Source organism: Solea solea, chromosome 10 (assembly GCF_958295425.1).
Source record: "Solea solea chromosome 10, fSolSol10.1, whole genome shotgun sequence".
Classification (NCBI taxonomy): Eukaryota; Metazoa; Chordata; class Actinopteri; order Pleuronectiformes; family Soleidae; genus Solea; species Solea solea.
The window spans coordinates 15,128,188-15,152,492 of NC_081143.1; the positions used below are offsets into that span (position 1 = coordinate 15,128,188).

General features: G+C 39.8%; 1 protein-coding gene across 1 annotated transcript in view; it reads right to left on the reverse strand.

The window, feature by feature from the left end:
* Positions 1–2,217: 2,217 nt before the first annotated feature.
* LOC131466744 (ankyrin-2-like) overlaps positions 2,218–24,305 on the reverse strand; it is a 46,333-nt gene continuing 24,245 nt past the window's right edge. The window contains exons 9-44 of the mRNA XM_058640180.1: positions 24,187–24,285; positions 23,970–24,068; positions 23,637–23,834; positions 23,254–23,352; positions 23,059–23,157; positions 22,806–22,904; positions 22,434–22,631; positions 22,225–22,323; positions 21,985–22,083; positions 21,651–21,848; positions 21,378–21,476; positions 20,808–20,906; positions 20,611–20,709; positions 20,420–20,518; positions 20,245–20,317; positions 20,009–20,059; positions 19,404–19,530; positions 18,848–18,923; positions 18,202–18,305; positions 17,912–17,947; positions 17,088–17,312; positions 16,873–16,971; positions 16,317–16,471; positions 15,986–16,197; positions 15,686–15,893; positions 15,404–15,500; positions 15,006–15,234; positions 14,644–14,769; positions 14,421–14,543; positions 14,283–14,315; positions 14,147–14,168; positions 3,965–12,610; positions 3,278–3,355; positions 2,972–3,103; positions 2,508–2,648; positions 2,218–2,411 (exon numbers count right to left, since the gene is read on the reverse strand). Coding sequence (XP_058496163.1) covers positions 2,218–2,411; positions 2,508–2,648; positions 2,972–3,103; positions 3,278–3,355; positions 3,965–12,610; positions 14,147–14,168; positions 14,283–14,315; positions 14,421–14,543; positions 14,644–14,769; positions 15,006–15,234; positions 15,404–15,500; positions 15,686–15,893; positions 15,986–16,197; positions 16,317–16,471; positions 16,873–16,971; positions 17,088–17,312; positions 17,912–17,947; positions 18,202–18,305; positions 18,848–18,923; positions 19,404–19,530; positions 20,009–20,059; positions 20,245–20,317; positions 20,420–20,518; positions 20,611–20,709; positions 20,808–20,906; positions 21,378–21,476; positions 21,651–21,848; positions 21,985–22,083; positions 22,225–22,323; positions 22,434–22,631; positions 22,806–22,904; positions 23,059–23,157; positions 23,254–23,352; positions 23,637–23,834; positions 23,970–24,068; positions 24,187–24,285 — 12,870 coding nt within the window. The remainder of the gene's footprint in view (positions 2,412–2,507; positions 2,649–2,971; positions 3,104–3,277; positions 3,356–3,964; positions 12,611–14,146; positions 14,169–14,282; positions 14,316–14,420; positions 14,544–14,643; positions 14,770–15,005; positions 15,235–15,403; positions 15,501–15,685; positions 15,894–15,985; positions 16,198–16,316; positions 16,472–16,872; positions 16,972–17,087; positions 17,313–17,911; positions 17,948–18,201; positions 18,306–18,847; positions 18,924–19,403; positions 19,531–20,008; positions 20,060–20,244; positions 20,318–20,419; positions 20,519–20,610; positions 20,710–20,807; positions 20,907–21,377; positions 21,477–21,650; positions 21,849–21,984; positions 22,084–22,224; positions 22,324–22,433; positions 22,632–22,805; positions 22,905–23,058; positions 23,158–23,253; positions 23,353–23,636; positions 23,835–23,969; positions 24,069–24,186; positions 24,286–24,305) is intronic.

Genomic DNA, 24,305 nt, shown 5'->3' on the forward strand with positions numbered 1-24,305 from the left:
TTTGATAGCATGTTTTCAGAAGATTCTGATTCCTTCTTAGAAGACCAGCAACTAAGAAAAGAAATAGACATCCTTTCCTCTGCTTTTGGTGCTTCAGATGACAGTGACCTAACTCCCGTAGTATCTGAATCTGGCAGATATGTTGCAAACGAAACCTCTCTTGTAAGCAAAGGTGATACTTTTACACCTGTTGGACTTGGGTTTCTTTCATCCCAGCATTCATCATGCGTTGATAAAAGAGCATTCATAGACAACTGTGGAAGACAAAACTTTGATGTAAGAGATTTCTGACAAATAGGAGAATTTTCATTTAAAGCTTCTACTTGTGATGTCAACAGCCAAACCTGATCTATTTTCTCACTGCAGAGTGCTTTATAAGGAGATGGCATCAGTAGTGGTGAGGGCACATTTTCTTCTGAATACTGTAAATAATAATCACAATATTGACTCCTAAGTTGAACACGTATAGGTTCTGAGATCATAAGATCAAGAAATGAAAAACTGCACTGAGAAAACTGAGATTCTCGTGAGGATGGTCGACAATCCCTTTCTGAAAGTATATATTCATGAATAGAGGTAACTGAGTCAGGTAAGGATGCTCTTTGATCAGGACAAATATCTTCAAGCAAAAATTCATCACAGTCAATATCTGATGTCCCAGGTGACAGTGCCTCCACCTCCCCCTCTATTTGTACATCTTTAGGTATGTCGTGATCATATTTATGTACTTGAAAATCACTAGACAGTTGCCTATTTTCAATCCAAGACTCAAAGGAAAAACCAGCAGTGGAACAATCATTTGAAAAAAATAGTAGATCATGCTCTGTTTTCCACAGAGGAGAATCAGGTGACGTTGCTCTATAATCACTTATTGACATGACTGATTCAGGGGACGATGGTCTATTAATGGAGTCATTAAACATCCATGTATCTCCTGGGAAGATATTAATTTCATCAATGGGTGAAAAGGAACCGGTCTTCTTCTCCAGTTCCAAAGAATTAGGGATCAAAGAGGTATACTCTTTAAAAGGTGATTGTGGAGTAAGATTAGTGATAGGCAAGAAAAGGCTGGAAGAGACAGTCTTTGGCTCTGAGATGTATGATCTCTTTTCTCTGACTATGACATGACCACTCTTTGGACTTTCATTATGGTACCTATCAGTTGAGTCACAAGCCATCTCAGCAGGGTCAGTAGCTGTCAATATGTCCTTTGAGACATTCATGTTGAATGGTTTCAACAAACTGTGACTAGCAGCAGCCACAATGGGATCAATTGATGGGACGTCATCATTTTCATCAATGAAGGGCAGGTTTTCTGGATACCTATAACTGTAGACTTGTGGTGATGTGTTTGCTTCCTTGTTCAGCTTGAAGGGTTGGAAACTCATGGTCTTACTGGAATTCTGAGAGAGCCTGGTTATTTTAGCTACATCTGTGTCATCTTCAGTTATAACCAGAGTAGCTTGACAGTCCTTTGATAGACAAGGTTCAGAGATATTTTGGCCAATGGTTTTATTTGAATCTGAATCACCAAGCTGTAGTGTATAGGTGAACTCATTACAGAGCTCATTGAAGTCAGTCTCAGCTTGATCAGACTCTGATAGGCTCAGACTAAAGTCTCTGACAGATATCGGTGCTGGTAACTTCCGACTTTCAGGCAATTGCCTTTGACGATCTTCACAACCACACTGCTGCAATAATAAGGTTTGGTCATATTTAACTTTGCAGTGGGTGCCATCTTGAAAAGGCCAGACGGGATGACCTTCATCACTGCTGCAAACTTTCAGTTTTTTTACTTTAAGGTCATGAGTCTGAATGGTTTGGCTTCCAGATGCTGGATCTTTTGATGAGGGAAGCGTACTTACTTGACTATCTGAGTTGTCGTAACTTGAAGGTCCGGGTGCATCCTCAGAAGTCCACAGGTTAGGGTTAAATTCTCTGTAACCCCAAAAAAAGCTAGGTCACAAAACATAGCTTTGCGGTAACCCAGACACACAAATAATGAATACAAGGCAACTACCCAAATCTACTGTTCATATTTAAGCATCAAGATGCGGTATTATTTTATTTCCTTGTGGCAGGTTTGGAAATATTGACCTCCAGAAAGACAACAGTTGTGAGAACTGGGTGTCAAGTTAAAAGCATGATTTCACAACATATTCAACTGTTGATGTGTGTAGCAGATTCAGGATTGATCAAAAATATATGACTTATGACTTACTGTGGGATTTCTAGCTCCTCTAACAGATCACCATGCATGCTCTCTGAATGTACATGTCCAGCAGGCTCTGCCCAGGACGGAATGTCCAGAAGAGAGGCAACTGAGAGGTCCTCTTCAGAAACAGCTGGGGGTGGTCTGCGATCCGACTCCACCCTTCTCACAACTCTGGGGCTATCTACATCCTCTTGTACTGAAGATAGGGCGACTGACACTGAAAAAATACACATGTGATGAGTGCCAGTAAACAGACAAATAAAGCAGTAAAAGTGCTTTGAGACATTACTACCTTCACTATGATCCAGTGTCTTCTCTATTTCTGCATAAGTTCTAGATGTTTGCTCTTGAATGGACTTGTTCATCTGGGTTTCAATGAGGTGTACTATGTCCATGCGATTGATCTTGGTTAGCCTTTTAATCAGACAATCCTCTGTGGAACAATTTATTAATCATTAATAGATTTTAGAAAAACAAATACCACAACAAAGAAATAAACTTACACTAAGTCTATAGTATGAATATAGGTCCATTACATAAACAAATTAACTGATAGATTCAAAACCTAAAACACAGTTATATAACAGTTATATAGGATGTGCTCATTTAATTGATTTACTTCAGTTGTAGTAAAAGGCTAATAAAAGGCCAATTGTGCTGTCATTATCCTAAATAGTATCAGCATTCACAGTAATTGAAATACTTCATTAAGAAAAACTGAGGAATGTAAATATTTTAGATCAAAATAAAATGTACCTGTGGCATGTTTGCCTTCCCGCTCAACCCAGCGCTGCAGCAATGCATGACTCTGATCTTGAAGGGAATTAGGATTCTCTGTTCTCACTAAATGGATATCATCTTCACTGAATTCCAGTTCTCTTGCTAGTTCTGGGTGATTAAGAAAAACAATTGGAAAAATCTGTCTTTTTTTTGCTGCTAAAACAGTGTGGTTCGCAATATCAACCATTGACCCAATTCTACTCACAAATATATCAGTTTGCTGCTCATATTGAAAATAATATTATTATAATCAAACCAAAAAGTGATTTTATTATTGCTTACCAGTCCAGCTGAAACCAAGAAGATCTGCAATGATAGCTAATGTCTCTTCCTTCCTGTCAGCATCATCCTGCCAATCAACTACAAAAATGCCACCAAACAATATATTTTAATATCATGGTCTAGAATATCATGGTCACATTGCAGATACCAGCCATATAAAATACTCTTTGTAAGTGAAGATAAAATGCTTTCTAGAGGTCTCTATGATTTGTGATGTTGACATGAATGGCAACTTAAAAGTTGAATTCTCTCTCTTCAGAGTTGACTTTCCTATGGACAATGAGTATTTGTCTACAATTAAATTATTCTAATAATTAATGTAAGACATTACATTACAGCAATGTGCATGTTAATATTAGTAATGCTATATTAGCAATACACATACCAATGCATCAAAATTGTTGAAGCTTCTTCGTTAACGATCATGGCTTTTCAATCTTGAGATTGCATATAAACAAACAGATGGCAAAGCAACATGCAAAACTGAAATCCCAACCAACACACACGCACGCTTGCACGCTTAAATACACACACGCATACACACACAAAAATGTAAAGCAAAATGGGACAAGACACATCACACAACACATGAAGACAACACAATTTAAATGAAGTAAGGAAAGGGAACGGGTGTATTGTAGCCGAGAAGAGATAGGAAAGCAAAAGCCCATATAGGTCTGGCCATACCTGACATACATTCTGGAGTTTCATCATCGTTGACTCTCTGCATCTGAGTTCCCACCGTGTCTTCCCAGGCAGGCCTTGATTCAAATACATCCTCTGTTCCAGAAGAGGGTTGCACAATTGGCAACTGATTGCCATCAGAATGTGAACTATGTGAGGCTTGGCTGTCATACGTGAAGATAACAGAATCTGGACTCCTGTGACTCGCACTGCTTATATCGTCGGTATCCACAGAAGATCTAACTGATGTTTCTGTAGTGTTAGAGACTTTGCTTTCTTTCCTTTGCAGAGTAGACATGACAGGAGGTTTAGAGGATTTGTTTGATTCACAAGAGAATTGATTACTCTCAGAATAACTTCTACTCTCTGTATTGGAAGCTTTCCCTCTGTCACTGTCAGCCTCAGATCTAGACCTACGGTGCAAAGTTGAGCTTTTATCTGATTTTCTTTGAACCTGATTAAGCTCAGATAATTGCGAGTCCTGATCATATGCTGGGATGCCAGCCTGCGCAACTGAAAGAGACATCTCTATGACTGAGCACTGGTCATCTTCATCGTCCTCCTCCCCATCATCATCATCGTCATCATTGGAGGAGTCTGTGGAATCGTGGCCCTGTTCAGAATATGCAGAATTGACAATTGAGGATGTATCTGATTGAAGCTCAGCTACAGTAGAGTCTAGATCAAGGCTTTTAAAGCTTCCAGTCTCATGTTGAACATTGGTTAGTTTCTCCAAAACAATGGGGGAACCGAGGTGCACTTCAGTGGAGCTGCCAAGATCAGCTTCAGAAAGTGGCTTTTTATCCTCTGGCTTGACACCTATGGGTTTGATGAGAGTTCTTGGTTTGGGAGTAGGACTTTGGTCATCAGCACTCTGAGTCATGGATGGTTTGTGGGTCTCTTGAAGGGTTATGCTTGTAACAGAATCACTACTTTCTAAAGTTACAGACTTTGAGACTGACAGTTCCTCTCCAGTCTCTTTTGCAACAACATCATCAACTGAATATTCTGCTCCATGAAAAAGTGCATATTCTTCTACTTCTTCATCACAACTTCCTCTTGTCATATCAATAGCACCACCTCTGGTCATTTCGAATAGCTTTCCTTCTTGGTATTGAAATGGATCAGGGGTTTTCTCATCACCTGGAGTTCGAACAGCTGTTTTATAAATTGTTCTGCTGTTCGCCTCTGGGCACTTGTCAGTCTCTTTCTCAGAACCAACCAGTGCATTGAAGGCAAAATCATTGTCACCCTCACACCCTGGGGTGACATTATCTAGTTGTTTAGTACACATCATAGGCCTAGGCATGTCAACAGAATCTGAACCACCTGTCAGTGGCAATTCAACTTCATCATCACCTGGATGGTGCTCATCTGTCACACAGCTGGAATAATCCATGTCACTGACTGAGGAACTGACGCTTTCTTTGGCATCTTTGTTACTGTGTATTTGAGCTTTTTCTGTCAACAATGACATGCACCCCTCACTTTCTGGATGGGGTTCCTCTATCTGAGTTTCATTCATGCACAATGGGCCATCAGCTGACTGAACAGTTTTCATTTGAGTCTGATTTTCTACCTTCTCCACAATTCTTGAATTCATATCTGTCGATTCGCCAAACGTTTCATTGTTTCCTGTCACAAAATTATTAGATGTTTCTTGTAACGACGACTGCACAACTGGGCCAAAGTTGAGATTTAGCTCATTTTCTTTGTGATCACCTGTCTCTAAAATGGTATCTTTCTTCATTTTATTCACTTGTTCCATCTCCTCAAATGTTTTGATCTTTGCAGCCATTTTAAACATCTCCTCCTCTGGGGTGAACTGTTTATTAGTGGTATCATTATCATCCGCTGAGTCAAGAGAGTCTTCCCTTATGGGCATATGAAGGTTCACGCTTTCACACGTTTTGGGATCCGAAATGTTGCCATCAGTTACTTCTGTTGCCGAGTTGGAACACTGGTCATCAATCTCACTTTCCATTTGGATATTATTCATGACACTGTTTTCTTCCACATCAAGCTCATTGCCATGCCTATAAATATTTGTGTCATATGCAAAACATGCTTTGAGTTGGGAAGCATAGTCCTCATACACAGCTGTCTTGGTGGGTGTCTTAAGTTCCAGTTCCTTTGATGTAGTAGGACTTCCCTCAAGAGAGTCTTGATATGGGGAGTATCCAGTAGGGCTTGGCTCAATTGAATCAGGTGACTTTCTTGAAGATCTATCCTCGAGGACAGGACTGGCCTCCAGTGAATCCTGATGACATGGCTCTTCGGTTGGGTCATCAAAATTCACATTGTTTAGGTTCTCCAAATAGGCTGGACGTTGCGGTGTGCCAGAACTACTAGGTAGTTGTGCCAATGTATGTGTGTGCCAGCTACTTTCCAAAACCTCATTATTGATATCTTCATTGCTAAAATGAGTCTCCTCTGGTGATGTCATCTCATATTTAGGAGAGACTTCTGTTAATATAATTTGTTTGCAACTCTCATGCAATACATCATCTTCTGGGTGGCATTGTGTTGCCACTGGACTTTCCTTTAAATGCTGATCTAAGTCACTACAGAGCAATGACGACATTCCTGACATATCCCTTTCAGCTACAGGCTGTTCTGCCTTTTTCTCGATGCAAACTTCTTTGAAAGTTGTCTCAAAAACTGAAGCTGGTGACAATGCTGTGACTCCAACGGCATCATTGTGGCACTCTTCATTTAGCTCTTCACACATTGTATCCTCCAAATTATCACTTGTTAACACAACTTCATTGCAGTGCTCATGGACTAGATCGTCTTCTGAATAGAACTGCATTGCTACTGGCTTTTCCTTGAGATACTGATCTAAGTCAGTACTGAGCAATGACAACATGCCTGTGATATTCTTCTCAGGTTTAGGCTGTTGTTGGTGTGCATTTGATTTGATGTAAGATTCTTCGAGTGGGGTCTCCAAAACAAAGCATGGTGTCAGTTCTTTGATGTTTACCACATTGGTCTGAAGATCCTCACTTGTTTGCCTATCTATCCTGTCCTCAGAATACTTACTTGTTAATATAACTTGTTCACAGCTCTCATGTACTAGATCCTCTTGTAGCTGGCATTGCACTGTCACTGGGTTTTCATTGAGATACTGATCTAAGTCAGTACTGAGCAATGACAACATGCCTGTGATATTCTTCTCAGGTTTAGGCTGCTGTTGGTGTGCATTTCTTTGGATGCAAACTTCTTGGAATGCTGTCTCTGGTAAGGAGCTTGGTGTGACTTCTTTGGCATCAACCACATCTGTCTGAAGATGTTCATTTGCTTCTCCCTCTATGCGATCCTCAAAATTATTACTTTTTAATATAGCTTGTTCACAGCTCTCTTGTACAAAATCCTCTTGTAGCTGGCATTGCACTGTCACTGGGTTTTCATTGAGATACTGATCTAAGTCAGTACTGAGCAATGACAACATGCCTGTGATATTCTTCTCAGGTTCAGGCTGTTGTTGGTGTGCATTTTTTTGGATGCAAACTTCTTGGAATGCTGTCTCTGGTAAGGGACTTGGTGTGACTTCTTTCACATCAACCACATCAGTCTGAAGATGGTCATTTGCCTCTCCCTCTATTTGATCCTCAGAATCCTTACTTGTTATTATAACTTGTTCACAGCTCTCGTGTACGAGATCCTCTTGTAGCTGGCATTGCACTGTCACTGGGTTTTCATTGAGATACTGATCTAAGTCAGTACTGAGCAATGACAACATGCCTGTGATATTCTTCTCAGGTTCAGGCTGTTGTTGGTGTGCATTTGTTTTGATGTAAGATTCTTCGAGTGGGGTCTCTGAAACAAAGCATGCTGTTGGTTCTTTGATGTTTACCACATTGGTCTGAAGATCCTCACTTGTTTGCCCATCTATCCTGTCCTCAGAATCCTTACTTGTTAGTATAACTTGTTGACAGCTCTCGTGTACGAGATCCTCTTGCAGCTGGCATTGCACTGTCACTGGGTTTTCATTGAGATACTGATCTAAGTCAGTACTGAGCAAAGACAACATGCCTGTGATATTCTTCTCAGGTTTAGGCTGTTGTTGGTGTGCATTTCTTTGGATGCAAATTTCTTGGAATGCTGTCTCTGATAAGGAGCTTGGTGTGACTTCTTTGGCATCAACCACATCTGTCTGAAGATGTTCATTTGCTTCTCCCTCTATGCGATCCTCAAAATTATTACTTTTTAATATAACTTGTTCACAGCTCTCTTGTACGAAATCCTCTTGCAGCTGGCATTGCACTGTCACTGGGTTTTCATTGAGATACTGATCTAAGTCAGTACTGAGCAATGACAACATGCCTGTGATATTCTTCTCAGGTTTAGGCTGTTGTTGGTGTGCATTTCCTTGGATGTAAACTTCTTGGAATGCTGTCTCTGATAAGGAACTTGTAACTTCTTTCACATCAACCACATCAGTCTTAAGATGGTCATTTGCCTCTCCCTCTATTTGATCCTCAGAATCCTTACTTGTTATTATAACTTGTTCACAGCTCTCATGTACGAAATCCTCTTGCAGCTGGCATTGCACTGTCACTGGGTTTTCATTGAGATACTGATCTAAGTCAGTACTGAGCAATGACAACATGCCTGTGATATTCTTCTCAGGTTTAGGCTGTTGTTGGTGTGCATTTCCTTGGATGTAAACTTCTTGGGATGCTGTCTCTGATAAGGAACTTGTAACTTCTTTCACATCAACCACATCAGTCTGAAGATGGTCATTTGCCTCTCCCTCTATTTGATCCTCAGAATCCTTACTTGTTATTATAACTTGTTCACAGCTCTCATGTACGAAATCCTCTTGCAGCTGGCATTGCACTGTCACTGGGTTTTCATTGAGATACTGATCTAAGTCAGTACTGAGCAATGACAACATGCCTGTGATATTCTTCTCAGGTTTAGGCTGTTGTTGGTGTGCATTTCTTTGGATGCAAACTTCTTGGAATGCTGTCTCTGATAAGGAACTTGGTTTGACTTCTTTGACATCAACCACATAAGTCTGAAGGTGTTCATTTGCCCCTCCCTCTATTTTATTCTCAAAATGATTACTTGTCAGTTTAACTTGTGCACAGCTCTCATGCACTAGATCCTTTTCTGGCTGGCATTGTATTGTAATCACATTTTCCTTGAGATAGTGGTCTGTAAACACATTAGTCTGCAGGTCTTCTTTAGCCTCTTCTCTAATTTTTTCCTCCAAATTAGTAACGGCTATTATTTGCTCATCACTAGATAATTTTCGAATGTTAGTTAGAGTAACTTTTTCAAATGTTTCCTGAATAACATCCTCCTCTGTAGGCATATTATTCACTGGTCTGTCCTTGAGCATGCCTGACATGTCCTTTACTTCTGTTAATGGTTGATGCAAAGTATTTTCCTCGACACACTCTTCCTGCATTGGAGGTTCTTCAGTCAACTTTGATTGGGTTTCATTAAAGACACATATTACTTCTTTGCCTTCCGTTGTGACTGACTGTTGTTCTGTGTTATTCACTGTCAATCCTTTATTTTCTTCAGTGAACGTGGGTATTTTTTCAAAATTGTTCTGCAATTTATCCCCTCTGACTGAATTATCAGACACAGGCCCAGCCTCAAGATACTGATCTTGTGGGAAGTCATTGTTTGTGATGACAAACATCCCTGCCAAAGCATTTGCTTGTGTGGATGCTTTTGGTTCTTCAGATTCTCTCTTTAACTCTTCAACTCCTCTTCTAATTGATTGTTTTTCCATTGTTACATGACCCATTTCTTGCATTGTTCCGCCCTCTATTGCTCCTTTATTTTCATCAGTGATTTCATTATTTTTGTCCTTTGGTAAAAGTATTTGTTCAAAATTTTCCTGAACAACATCCTCCACTGATTTCTGACTTGCCACTGGACTGATTTGTAGGTACTGATCCAAATCACTGTTCATTAAGGACAACATCCCTGACATGTCTTTTACAACAGGAGATGTCTTGCTAGATGTTTTCTTCTCAGTGTGGACTTCTTCAAATTTTTCCTCATCAGTTATGTCAGTGTCCATTTGAGTCACGGGTGTTTTGCTTTCATTGGGAATTGTTGTATTGTCTACCCACAGATGATGGAGTTCCTCTTCCTGTGAAGGTATGATGTTATTGTCTTCTTTCCTGGCAGAGTAAGTAGGCATTTCATCAGTCATTTGATGAGTCACTGCAGGTCCTTCATAATTCTCATTCTCCCCTGAGCTGGAATGATGGGTTCTAATACTTATACCATTGTCTGAGATTTCAGCAATGTCTTCATGCTTGGGACTCTCAGGACACATATCATGATCTTTATCACTTTCTTTTTCAAAATAACCTTTAATGCAGGGAGCCAATATGGATGTTGGATTTATATGTGAGTCATGACCCAAGGTCTCATCCTCAGGTTCTTCAAACTGATTACTAACATCTTCGGTTCTTGCCGTCTGCCTGAAAAGCTGGTACTCGGGACTTTCTTCCAACTCAGCCTTTATGTCAGCACTAAAGTCCTCAGATGGTCTGCGATCAGGACTGATTTGTAAGTCTTCAGATAAACTCCTACCAGTTCTTATGACTGGCTCTTCTAACTGCATCATGCCAAGGCTTTTCCCCATGAACTCTTGATCCTTGCTCTGAGGACTAACCCTTCCATCACCCAATTGTAAAGCATCAACACTTTTTGCTGTGTTATCAGAATAAGTAATATCTGAAAATTGTTGAGATTCCCCAGATATGTTTCTCTTTAGCTTTATGGTTTCAACCTCTTCATCTAATACCTCACAGATGCGGTCAGCACTCACTGGATGACAAACAGTAAAACTCAGTACTTTGGTTTGTGACTTTGTAGGACAGTCTTCAGCTTTCTCCATTTCCTCAGGGCACACTGCTTCAGATGTCAATGTTGAAATATGAGACAAAGCAACTGTTGTGTTTTCCAACAGCCCACCTTTACTTTTTAAAGGGTCCTGTACAACCTGGAATGTTTTCATCAACTCTTTCACAGACATTGTCTCTTTACTTGACAACTCTAGTGTATTTCTCTGTGGGATAACTGCTCCATCATCACACTGAACTGTATCAGCAAATGTTACTGTCTTTCCAAAAGGAGCACCATTTGAATTCAAGTGTGATTTATCAGATGTATCTCTAATTGCACTTGTTGGTTGATCTTCTGTGTTTGTCTTATCACATATGGTGGCATTACTAGTAAAGTCCTGGTTTTGTGATATTATCTGTTCCACAGGATGTTGTTGATTCATCTGTATTTCTCCAGAATCTTCTGATTGGTGTACCATTGTTGAAATACAAGAATCCATTGCTTTGTGCTCAAAAAGCCCTATTTTGGTTTTTGAGGGATCCTGCCCAGACTGGAATGTTTTCAACAGCTCCTTCACAGACGTGGCCTCCTTTTCTGACAACTCTAGTGTCTCTCTCTGTGGGCTAACCCCTTCATTCTGACAATGGACCGTATCTACCGATATTACAGTCTTTCCTGGTTCTTCTGTTTCTTCACATTTCATAACATCATGCTGTTGATGGGAAACTGTGAATCTCTGAGTATGAATTTGTGACATGGGCTCCTGTGAAGGATGTTGAAATGTTACATTAGATGAAGTAACAGATTTGTGTTCAAATAGCCCAGATTTGTTTTTTGAAGGGTCCTGCCCTGTTTGGAATGCCTTCATGAGCTCCTTAACAGACATAGTCTCCTCCAGTCTTTCTGTCTGAGATCTGGGAGATTTAGGAGACTTGGGAACTTTGGGAAGTTCTGGAGGGTCTGCCTCTCTCTTTGTGGTAATCGATGTTTTTACTTCATGCACTTTAACTTGAGTACTTTTTTGCACCTCATCTTCTTCAACTTTGTTCTGCAAAGCTTTCACTCTGTCTTTTATAGATCCTATAGATGTTTCAACCACTAGAGGAGAAGCTGGAGGATCAGTATCCGGGACAGGACCTAGGCCACTGTCTTTAAGAACAACATCGCCATCTAAAGACTCCTCAGAGCTCACCCTTTCCAGCTCTCCCTCAGAGCTGCTACAACCAGAACGCTCTCTCTCTCTAAGTTTCTTCCTAATAGGTTTCTTGATATCTGGGGGACGTCGTTTGCCATCACGCTTTACAACCACCTGTTCAAATGTATCTTGGATATAATTGTCTTGAGAACCGTGCATCAGTACAGGTCTCTGTTCAAGGTAATCTTCCATGTCGATCCTGAGGTGTGAGACCATGTTAGTCGTGTCTCTGGGCTGTGTGGCAGTTTCATTTGAAAGGTTCCTCTCAATACAAATCTCCTTGAAAACCGGTTCTTTGACAAGAGAATTAATTCCGTCAGCCTTCTCACAAAATGAGCCCCATTGATCCTTTTTAGTGTAACCTCTTTGTGGGTCCTGTATAGAGTGCCTTCCATGACTTTGGGTCTCTCCAAACATTTCCATCTTGTCTTTGAACGGATCTACTAAGACAAAATGTTGTTCTTCCAACCCTGTAGCCTCAGCTCCCTCTCCATGTATTTGCTCTGCAATCACAATGGCAGTCATTTTGATGTCTGACATATCTGAGAGAAGGTCTGGGCTTGCAAGGGTTGCAGGGTCAAGTTGTTGGTTAGTTCTCAGGGAGAATGTCTCGGTTGATTCAGATTCATCATCTTCAAATCATAATCAAAAAGGGTAAAGAGCATAAGGGACAAATGAAGTGGGGGAGAGAGACAGCAGAAAACTGGTCAAGACAATGCCATCAAAAATCCATCTTCAGTTCACAGAGTAAGTTATGTTGACTTAATGCGATCTTGAAAAGAAGACCAAAGAGGAGATGATTATCCAGAGGAGTTTTGAGGGGAGTAGACCAGCAACAGCATAAGCAAAGCCAAGTGGAGTAAGTAGAATGTGGACAAGAATGGTATCTATCTCATTTGTTTGACTTTATATATATGTATATGTATATATATATATATATACATATACATATATATGTATATATATATATATGTATATACATATATATAGCCCTAAAGCCCTGTATATATAACCATTAACACAATGTGTACATGAACAGAACCAGAAGGGCACACCAAAGGGAGAGGAATGAGAGATAACAGACAAACAAAAAGTCTCAAGATTGTCACTGACATGAAAAGTTATGTCTGCCTCGAAATTAATTTAAATCAAAAGAAAACATAATAAACTTTAAATCAAACATGGTTTGTAAGCAAGATGAGTTGTAATTAGTAATTAATGCCAAGTAATCAATCTGACTTTTGTGTTGCTTTATTTATACGATAAAATCTATATTAAATATGTTGTGACCTTATAGCCCTGTTACGTTGTGTTACATTATATACAATTGTCAACTCAGTTAATTAATGAACAAAAAACTTGTGAAGTCTGGTTGAAAATGAAATGTGTACGTGATGTATAAATGTAAAGAGATTGCCATGGGCAAAATCACACTAAGTGAACAATGATAAAATCAGCAATGCAGCTAAAAATCAAACAAAAACACACTGTCAATAGAAATGTCAAATTTTTACGTGTAAAAAGATTTTTGCATGCCATTCGTAAAATTGTGATGAAATATGAAAATAATGATTGGTCACATTATTATTATATTGGTCTATTATTACAATAAATCAAAAACCTTTCACAATTTGCTCAAAGCAATGGTGAGTGGATTTAAAAGAAATGTTGACATTCATGTATGATTTGTAAAAACAAAACAAGTAATGCAAAAAAATCAGCAATCATAAAAAATCATATTGGGTGGGACCAAGTCAGTGGGGCTTGAATTGAGGGGGAATGTGAAGCACATCAGCAATAGCATAGCTGTCAGTAAAACACATGTAACTACCAAATTAGTCGAGCAAATTAAAAAAGCATGGTTATTTCAAAATGTATATATCAAATAGAACATAACACACTAATCAGGGAATATCTTACTTCATGAAGATAACACTTTACTTCCTCAATGAGCTGTTGTGTTTTGACTCTGATGTACTATACTGTGTTATGCTGTGAAAAACTACACAATATAACTGCATATAATTTAAGCACTGGCACCAAAATTGGTCACCATTCTTCCAAATGTCTCAAATGAACCTATATCTCTTGTAATTAGGTCATACTTATCATATTTTTTGTCTAGGAATACTATATAAATATTGTAAAAACAAGAGAGTTTAGCTTACATTTCTTGTCACTCTTCTCACTCTGTAAACAGAAAATCAAAGAATATAGTTAGCTGCAGACCAATAATAATATGTTATATGTAAATATGTCTTTGATGTGCAGGTTAATAAATCAATACATCATGGATTCATTTACCTCATCATCTGCATCCTGGTCTGAGTCAGACTCCTGGAGAGAAGAAGGCAACAGAGAGGCAACTGATGCAGTTACTGCAATTTGAAATAAATTAGACATACAATAGCCATTAACTGTATAAATATATATAACTATAACCTTTGAGTATGTCGGGAGGGTGATGTTGAGGTTGCAGATAGCATTGTGGTGCAGACTTCGGTATGTTCGTGGTTCCTTTGTGAAAGACAAGCGACCACATGGCTCCTGTGCTGTGTCTCTGATCTGGACATTATTCACAGAGCAATTCAGCCCATTAATTGGATATATTAGATTTCTACATCTATAGAAATGTCAGACATTTTCCTCCACATTGTCATCATACTTTGATGAAGAGGGCCAGTCGGTTCTCTTTGAAGGCAAAAAAGCTGAACACATGGTGTTGTCCAGTTTTTGTGAGAGGCACCAGATTTCCAAAGCAGTCAGCAAATATAGGTTTTCCCTCCAGCACCTGTGAGTGTGGATAGACAGTTGATGAATGAACAACAAACACACTATTAAAATCTATTTCTGAAGAGTGATGTTAGAACTATTAAGGAGGTGGGCTGAGACAGTTAGTTAGCCAGATTTATGACCTTTCTCTATACTCTCTAATGCATTATGGCTACAAACCTGTTACTTTCACTTCTCTCTCTTATGTTAAATGAACCCTTTCCCACAAAGTTCCCTTTTCTGTTCACACTGCACCTCAACATCTCGGCTGCGGGCGACTTCTGTGAAGTTCTCCTGCTGCTCCAAAGTTTTGTCCATCTTGTCATCCGTCATGCAGAAACACCGCAGGCGGGCCTCAATGGGGTCCAGTGTTTTGGCAAAAATGACAAACTTGGCCATATATGGGACGCAGATGATCTCTCTGTACAGCTGTGAGGCAAAACTAACAGACTCCTGGATCTGCCTACAGTCAATCAGCCAGAACCTAGAAATATGTATAAGACTTTTAGTCAATATCAGATTGATGTTACTAGATTTCTTTCATGTGTGCACGGTATGATCTGAAATCAGCTAAATGAAAAAGATGGATGCCACAAAATGTCATACTTCCGTCTAAGACTCATGACGTCTCATTGAACGAAACAAGGACTTACCTTGCCGACACATTAGTGGTGAAGGAAACACATTGGTTAACAAAGGTGAGAGGTGTAGAGCCGGTGATGTCCTCCCATTGAGCAGGTGTGGTTCCACCTGAAACACAGAAATACAAGTATTACTCAACCTGTCACGGTAAATCACTAAATCATTTTGTATTTATAGAAAGAAAACTATGACAGGGTTTATGTTTGCTTATGATCAAAAGGCCAAATATCTGATTAGATTAGATTTGATGTTTTATTTCCATATCATTTACTGCTTCTGATACAAGGACTTACCAGTTATACTGCAAAGCAAACGTAACGTTGGGGTCTCCCCACTATACACAGAGTTTGGCTCATCAGTGTTGGTGTTCTTGGGAATAGGGATTGTCATGGTGATTGGTTTGTGGAACTTTCGTCTTCTTGGCTCCAAAGTAACGATTGAGCTAAATGTGGCTTTGTTACCAAGAACCTTTCTCACCAATTCCACATCAATGGGTTGAGCCTAAAACAATTTAACATTGAAATTAAAAAGCTGTATCGGTTTCTTCATTTACCATTACACAAATAAATGCCTAGTGAATGCACTGTTTTTACCTGAAGCCCAACTCTGATTTTCTTGGTGAGGGCTCCTTCAGGGAAAACAGCCTGAACCTGGGGAACAAGAGTGCTACTAAGAACGCCACCCTCTGGTCCAATCAAATGACTGTCTTGCTTTATCCTTGACACAATAGCGAAATACTGTGGGAAGTCTCGGGTGATGATGCGGCATATTCTTTTCTTCTCAAGCTCCTCAGGAGAATCAAGTTCTGTAATAATCAGCGACATATTAAAACATTAAGAGTATTTTGCAGAATTAAATTCCAGGTGAAAAAACTATTTCTGTCATGTACTTGATTTCACACAGTTCCAATTGATGTTCCCTTACTTTCATCCATGCCATTAAGTATCTGGTTCAGCTCTTCTTCAGTGAAGTCACAGTGGTGTTCCCTCCAGCTCTCCCCTGTCTCACTCCTCAAGATCACCAGTTCTCTCTCTGTGCCCCGAAGAGCTGCAAAATGCGGGATCTCCACAATCACAGGCCTAAAAGGGAAGTAAAGTCAAAAACTGGACTTTACAGATATTATGATGCTTGGTTTGATTAATGCATGGACTTATAGAAACAAAGGCAAACAAATGAAATAACTCAATAATCAATTACATTTCCTTCATGCCTATTAAAACAAACTTATACATTAAAACGACAACTGAAAGTGTGGGGACAACTTAAAAGAATAAGACAACCAAGGCCAAGTGAGTTCAGACTAAAGTCTGCCCTTACATTGTGCAAAAAAAGAGAAACATGTAATTTAAATAAAAAAAAGGTCATCTTTCACATATCATGGCAAAATAAAAACAATTATAAGGTGGACATGGTAGCAAATATGGGGTAGGATGTGCCCGGGATTCCAGACTGGTAGAGGGACCCCCACCCATGGTCCTACCCGAGGAACTTGGTTCCTGGAGGACCCAGCTGCAGAATACGACTGACCAGGCTCTCGCCCTCATTCAGAGGAGGTGGAGCCGTGGGAAGGTGGAGCTTACTGATCCATACGCAGCACAGAGGAGGAGTCAAGAAGAAATTATGAACACACCACATATCTGTGTAAAAACACCTCCAACCCCTGACTACACACATAGGACACAAACACACACTTACCCCAGGAACTGAGCTCCCGTGGGTCCTACTTCTATGATGCGACCGGCGAGCCCTTCACCCTCCACCATGGGAGGCATAGAGGCCAGACGGTGTCTTTTAACAAGCCTGCATGTTACCCGTGTAGGTGCAGAGCATTTCCTTGGTGGTACAATGATTCGCAAGCCATTGTGACGACAACCGCGCATAGCCCCGCCCCTGGCATCCACCATGAAGCTGACCAGGAAGCTAAAGGAAAAGACCAAGCAATGGATGAAATGGTTGTTAAAAACAAACTGCATACAGAGTAGGAAAAGAAAGCAAGATATCACACGCAGATAATATTTAGTTGTAGCCTGTTGTAGTTCATTGACTTCAATAATTACTTGTATTCCAATGCAAGATAGACAAGCAAAAAGGACGACACAGGTCAAGATTCTTTGTTGATGGGTCAAGGTGCAAATATATATGAATAATCAATCAATCAATTCAAATATTAGGTGTTTTCAAGCAAATAAACAATAACACTCATTTTCTGTATTTATTATATTTATACATTTTTAAAAGACTATGAAATTCAAGTCCAGCTGCCAGAAATGCTAAACTGAGAGTCTGTCCTCGAAAGACTGTACAGTGCTGTTAGATATCAAAAAACAAAATGTGTTCATTGTTTTGCATCAGCAGATCTGCATAATTAGAACATCTGTTATAAACGGACCATGAATCCCAGAAATAACAAGTCATGCATTTTTTTACCACACAGACATAGAGTGTGAACATTTATCAGTGGATGAGGGAACAGTAAAGGCAGACGAGACCGAAAGAGTAGCCAAAATAAAGAGTATCACCTGCTGTTGTCATGGTCTAGGCACGGAGAGGAACGGCTAGAAGCAAAAACACATACACAATCACAGAATCGGCCAACACAAGAGGGCGCACAATGAGGCACGAAAAGAGTAAACAAAATGACAAATTAAAATGGATTCACATGTAACTCATACATTGGTGACAATGAGCAACAGCGAGATGATGCATTTCTCTCCATTTTGAGAATAAATGCATGTAAATGTGTGCGTGCAAGAGTGAGAGAGAGTGAGAGAGAGTGAGAGAGAGAGAGAGAGAGGGAGACTTGTAATACCCAGAGTGTAATAGACTGGAGGACAGCACCACATTATCAAGGTGCTCAGCACCCCAACTCAGGCGGTACGACTCCTTATCGTGCTCTCGAGCCAGTGCTGACACCTACAGACCAATAAACAACAGTCACTCAGAAAGTCACAATCATCTTTAAAGAAACATACTGTATATATTATATAATACAAAAAAAGCACACCCTTGTGTAATATGTTGGACTGTTGCAGTGGCATTGTTTCTATCATTGTCACAACATTTATTCCAATCCAAATTTTCATTATTTTTTGGTCTGCTTCTCCAGTGCATCCAAACGATTCTCAGTGGGGTTCAAGTTTTGGACTCTGTGGTGTCCAGTCCTTAACTGAAAATGTTGACTCCTGCTTTCTGAACCACACTTTCATAATTTGAAAAATGAATCCTAGCATTGTCATCTTGGAATATGCCTTAAGAACCTGGTCATATTATTAGGTTGCTGAACCTAGACCTGACCAACTGAAGCTACCTGAGATTACAACACTGCCACCAACAGGTTTGTACCATAGACATGAAGCAAAATATTTGAGTTTGTGACTTTTTTTGGGCGTGCATGTTCTGTCTTAAAAACAAACAAGGAACCCGAGCAGTGTACTGTAATTGTGTTTTGACCTCACCTGGTGGCTTGTAAGCATGTCTTCAATAAGAATGCCTTCCCTCTGATGGAAACTGTGAATGGGAGTGTGCTGCTGCCTGTTGGAAAAGCATACCAGATTTAACTTTAGTAACCTTTTCTTTTTGATATTATTATTTAATCATTTTTCAAAATCAACGTACAACAACATAAATAAGAAACAAAAAAAAGAGAACAAAATTTCCCAAAATAAACCCAAAAAAACATAGGAGCCCCCTCATTGTTTTCATACATGAGTTGATCATAGTAGTAACAGATATTAAAAAGCCCAACTCTTCTTATATATTTAAAATCAAACACCTCAGTAAACCCTCCCACAACCCTCCAATCTCAATTATATAATTATGTTTCCTTTTAAAGCTTTTTTTCTAATTATTCTGTATTGCAATGCTCAAATATCCACCATAACCAAGAGATTATTTCCCATCTAGGTTCACAAATTTCATCCAAACTCCTTATTCTTCCATTCAATCTATTTGTTGGTTTGTGTGTTATATATATATATAATATAATATATCATAAACTGTAATATTTTTGACCTGTCCAGGTTGTGGCTCATGTAGCTGAAACCATCCAGGTAGTGTCCTGGAAGCGAGTCATCACCCAGCTCTCTGAGATCCTCTGCTCTCAGATACTCCCCACCATCACCTGTCATAGTGTCCTCACCTGGGAGATAAAGATGTGTCATTTGAGATGTTTTTTTTTTTTAATGAATACATACATTATTTTATGACAAATGGCCATGAATTTGAAGTCCCTTTTGTCGTTTCACTCATCAGGAAAAAAATACCACCTGCCTGCATGCGCATGCGCATGTGCCATAATCATACTATTACATCATTTCTCAATCATCCACTTCAAGCAGTTAGTTTTCATCACTGCAATATTAAAAATATGTTCAACAAACTAATTCTGTCCTATAAGGTCTTGATATTAGAGATATATATATACATAAACTGCCATGACAAACACAAAAGAAATGTATTCTCTTGTGGCAGATAAACAAAGAGTAGAGAGTAAAAGGCTGAAAATTCCTTGGTTTATTTCATTACTACTGTACGCACTACAAATATGATCATGCTGATTAGTTACATGAACACAAACAGAGTTCACACCAAGCTGGCAGAGCAATATTTTGCAGTACCTTCCAACTGCACAGACATCTCAAATAAAGGCTCGTCCTCCAGCCTCAGAGCTATGAAACATACGACAACTAAGAACCACCGCTTCAAACCTACATCATCCAACATACATCTCTTAACTATTACTGCAGACAAATATTTTTGTTTATCATTGCAAAATCCCTTTGCTCAGACGACAATGAGTTTCACGAGAACTAGTATATTCAGTATACTCTTTCTGTTATAAAGATAAACTCACCCTCATCATCAGAAACATCGAGGATCTCAGTCATGGTCTCAGGGACATTCATCTTGTGTTTCTCTGTGACCGTCTGATGTGACGCCCATTGAAGAAAACACAGACATGTTCATCTCAGATTTGTGGGAAATGTAAAAAGTGATCAAAATTCTTCAGTATCAGACAAGGAGTTTACCGTTGTGGTAGTGATAACTTCCTCAGTGACAACTTTCAGTGTGTCTACCACAGAAATGTAACCCAGGCGTCTTGCAATCGACAGAGCAGTGTTTCCATTCTAACAGAAAGCAGGTCAGAGAGTGAGTTTGCAGAAGAATGATAATTATGTGCTGACAAGATTCTAATGTGGATCATTTTTTTCTTTCTAACCACTGTAGTAGAATTTGGCTTGGCCCCGTGCTGCAGTAAAACATTGATGATGTGTGTGTTCCCTTGTTGTGCTGCCTGGTGAAGTGGTGTGTATCCATTCTGCAGAAGAAATGAATGTGATTTTATGTGGTCAATAATGAAAACTGCAGTTACAGTGATCATTGTCATTGTGCTGCAGATTTAACACTGAAGTCTACCTTGGTTTTGGCATTGACGCTGGCACCATGCTGTAAGAGGAAGTTCACCATCTTGGCATTTCCGTAGTGACAAGCCACGATCAGAGGGGTATACCCGAGCTGTTGTTCACACAGGACACAAAGAAAGACAGTTATTCACACATCTACCTGATTGATTTGAATTCTTTTACATGGCTATTAACCCTTTAACACTCATTTTAAATTGTTAATACACTATTTTAACATGCAGTAAATGGTAAATAACTGCCAAATATTGAAAGTTATTCTGGAAAAATGGGTAATAGCACTCACTCACAGGACATTTTCGGACCCTTTTATGGTTAAAATAAGCAAAAAGTCCAGATGGACATTTTGAGGCTTAGGGTTAATTAGGATGTTTTGGCCCTCACTCAAGACTATACACACAAATATCACTAATAAACTGAGGATATTCTACTTGTATAACTTCTGTGTTATCTACAAATTTAGCCACGGGTTGAAGAAATACCTCAACTACACTGGAGTCTCCACCAGTATATTTGTACTGTGTTTGTGTGAACTTGCATACACACAATGTGTATGTGTTTGCACCTTGGTTTGCTGATCCAAGTTGGCATCATGTTTGGCCAGTACTTCTGCAGCACAGACCCTGTCCTCTTGGGCGGTGAGATGCAAAGGAGTCAGTCCGTTCTGTAACACACACAAGGACATAACCTACATTGTTTACTTTGTGTACACAGACCTCTGAATAAATCCCGGATGGTATGCATAAACATTTTTTATAGTAATGTTTTTCCGATGAGGATGTAAACACTAAATGTGCTCCTTGCAAACTTGGCATGTGAACTTGTGTTCATACGTGACCTTGGTGGCAGTGTTGACGTGAGCTCCTTTGCCCAGCAGCAGACTGGCCATCTCAGCGTGTCCTTCCTGCGCTGCCAGGTGTAGCGGGCTGACTCCCTGCTTGGTAAGAACGTTGGTCTCTGCTTCATACTGTAGCAGTGCTAATGCGATGTTTTTCTGGTTCTTTTTGGCTGCAATGTGGAGAGGAGTGTAGCCATTCTGGACAAGAAGGAAAATGAGCAGTTAAACACTGTGGCAGCATCGATCCACTATCACTACTACTCTTAGATATCATGATTCAGATAATTGCTCTTATAACACATGTATGTTACCTATTTAATATCATTGGTCTAACCTTTGCAGTAGAATGAGGTGACGCCCCTTTATCAAGTAGAAGTAGGGCTACCTCTCGGTTGTCATAATGAGCTGCAACATGTAGTGGAGTTAGACCATTCTATAAGAGGAAGAAAAGGAATTTCATTAGAGCATTGATTGTTTTCTTTTTTGAAGTAGGGCGTATCTATGATTTTGTTTGTTTTATATCCATTTTATGACATTGTTATATTCCCATGTGTTCCCAGTATCTTCAGCTCACCTTGCCAGCATCATCAGGAAGAGCTTTGCGCTGAAGGAGAAGTTTTGCTACGTCAAGGCTTCCATATTTTGCAGCTACATGTAATGGAGTGAATCCTTTCTGTAAAGTGAAAAGATAGAGTGTATCTTACAATTACATGTCCAAATGTCCTTTTTTTTTTAGCATCTTTTTCTATGAAAAAAACACATGACATCCTCTCCTCCACTCACCTTGGTGGCCATTGAATGTGAGGCTCCAGCCTCCAGAAGCACAGCAGCAGTCTCTACCTGGCCCTCCCTGGCTGAAATGTGTAGGGGTGTGTACCCATTGGTGGTGGCAGCATCGGGATGGGCCATGTGCTGAAGCAGCAGCTGGACGATGTCTGTTTTACCCAAACGGGATGAAATGTGGAGGGGAGTCTGGTCCTCCTGTGGGTGAAGGATAAAATGATGGTTCATGTTTGAGTTGAGAGGATTAACAGGAAGGAAACAAAGAAAACAAGGGGAGAGGAAGATGTTTTGGACGATAAAATGAGTAATCCACTGAATCTAGTAGATGAAACATGTTCATTTATTGCTCTCATAATGAGACTGCTGACTCACCCTGGCCATGGCATCTACCAACGCTCCATTTCTCAGCAAACAACGAACCACTTCCATTTGACCTGCTCGTGCTGCCATGTGGAGAGCTGTCTCCCCACGCTGCAAACAGACAACATGCATGAGGTTGCTGTGCTAAATTAAACACTTATGGTCTGTTCATACAGCTGCCACAAAGACAAATATCAATTATATACAGTATATGCATTTGTGACCAATGAGATAAACAAAGAAATTGTAAAAAAAATCTACTTACAATATTGCGGACATCAGGAGAGGCTCCATTCTGCAGCAGGAGGAGCACAATGTTGAGGTGCCCCATGAAGGCAGCTACATGGATGGGAGTCAGACCAGACTAGAAAAAGATAGAGAGACAAAGATAAGGAACCAGGTCAAATTAGAGGGAACAAAAGAGTCGGATGTGATTTTCAGACATCCCCGCGAGTCTCACCTCAGTAATGGCCTGGATGGAGGCGCCATATTTGACCAACAGTTCCATCACCTTCACCCTGTTCTTCTTACAAGCAATGTGGAGGGGAGTGAAACCATTCTGACAGAGAGAATGAGAGACACATTATTTGATATATACTAGTGTCAGTGAATATAATTTTTTTTATGTATCTATTTCTCCAGTCATTCATGAAAAAAATTTGCTCTTTTCTACATTTTCAGCTCAGCTTTCATCCTTCCAAAGTTGTTATTTTTAACTTATCATCATGGTTCCTTTACCCCAAAAAGTTGTGTCCACATTAAACCTCTGTATGCTTTTACTTGTGTAAACCTGTGTCTAAGATGATGCCTATTTTTTGTTAAATAAACTTTTTTTCTACCTACCAGTGCTCTAGCATTGGGATTAGCCTTCTTGTCTAGCAAAAGCTTGGTGACTCTGTAGTGCCCACAGTGAGCTGCGACATGCAGCGCTGTGAGGTAGTCCAGCGTCACATCATCAACAGGTGCCTTGTGCTGCAGCAGGAGTTTCACACACTCTACGTGGTCTCCCTGGGCCGACATGTGCAGCGGAGACAGTCCGTTCTGTGTGGGCAAAAAAAGTGAAAATGAAACTAAAATATACTTAGAGCCCTTTTTAACTGTAATTAACCACAGAGAAAGTTTGAAAACATAATTATATGATTGTAGGAAAGATTCTCGAGGATAAATGTAAAATACCTTGGTCCTGGCTAAGATTGGGGCTCCTTTCTCCAGCAACAGCTCCACTGCAGGGTCATGTCCACTCCTGGCTGCACAGTGAATGGGAGTCAGCCCATCCTGGAAAACAACACATACATATAGTTAATGGACATTATCCAGTTTGTAGTTGAGCTAATTGACAAGTTATTAATTTAGAATTTATATGAAGGCTTATGTCCAGACTTTTATGTCTCACCCTAGTTTTTGCATCTATTTGGGCCCCTCGGTCCAGCAGCAGGGCCACCATGTTGGTGTTGCCTCTCTTTGAGGCCACATGGAGAGGAGTTATCCCATTCTTAACAATAGAAAGTTTTA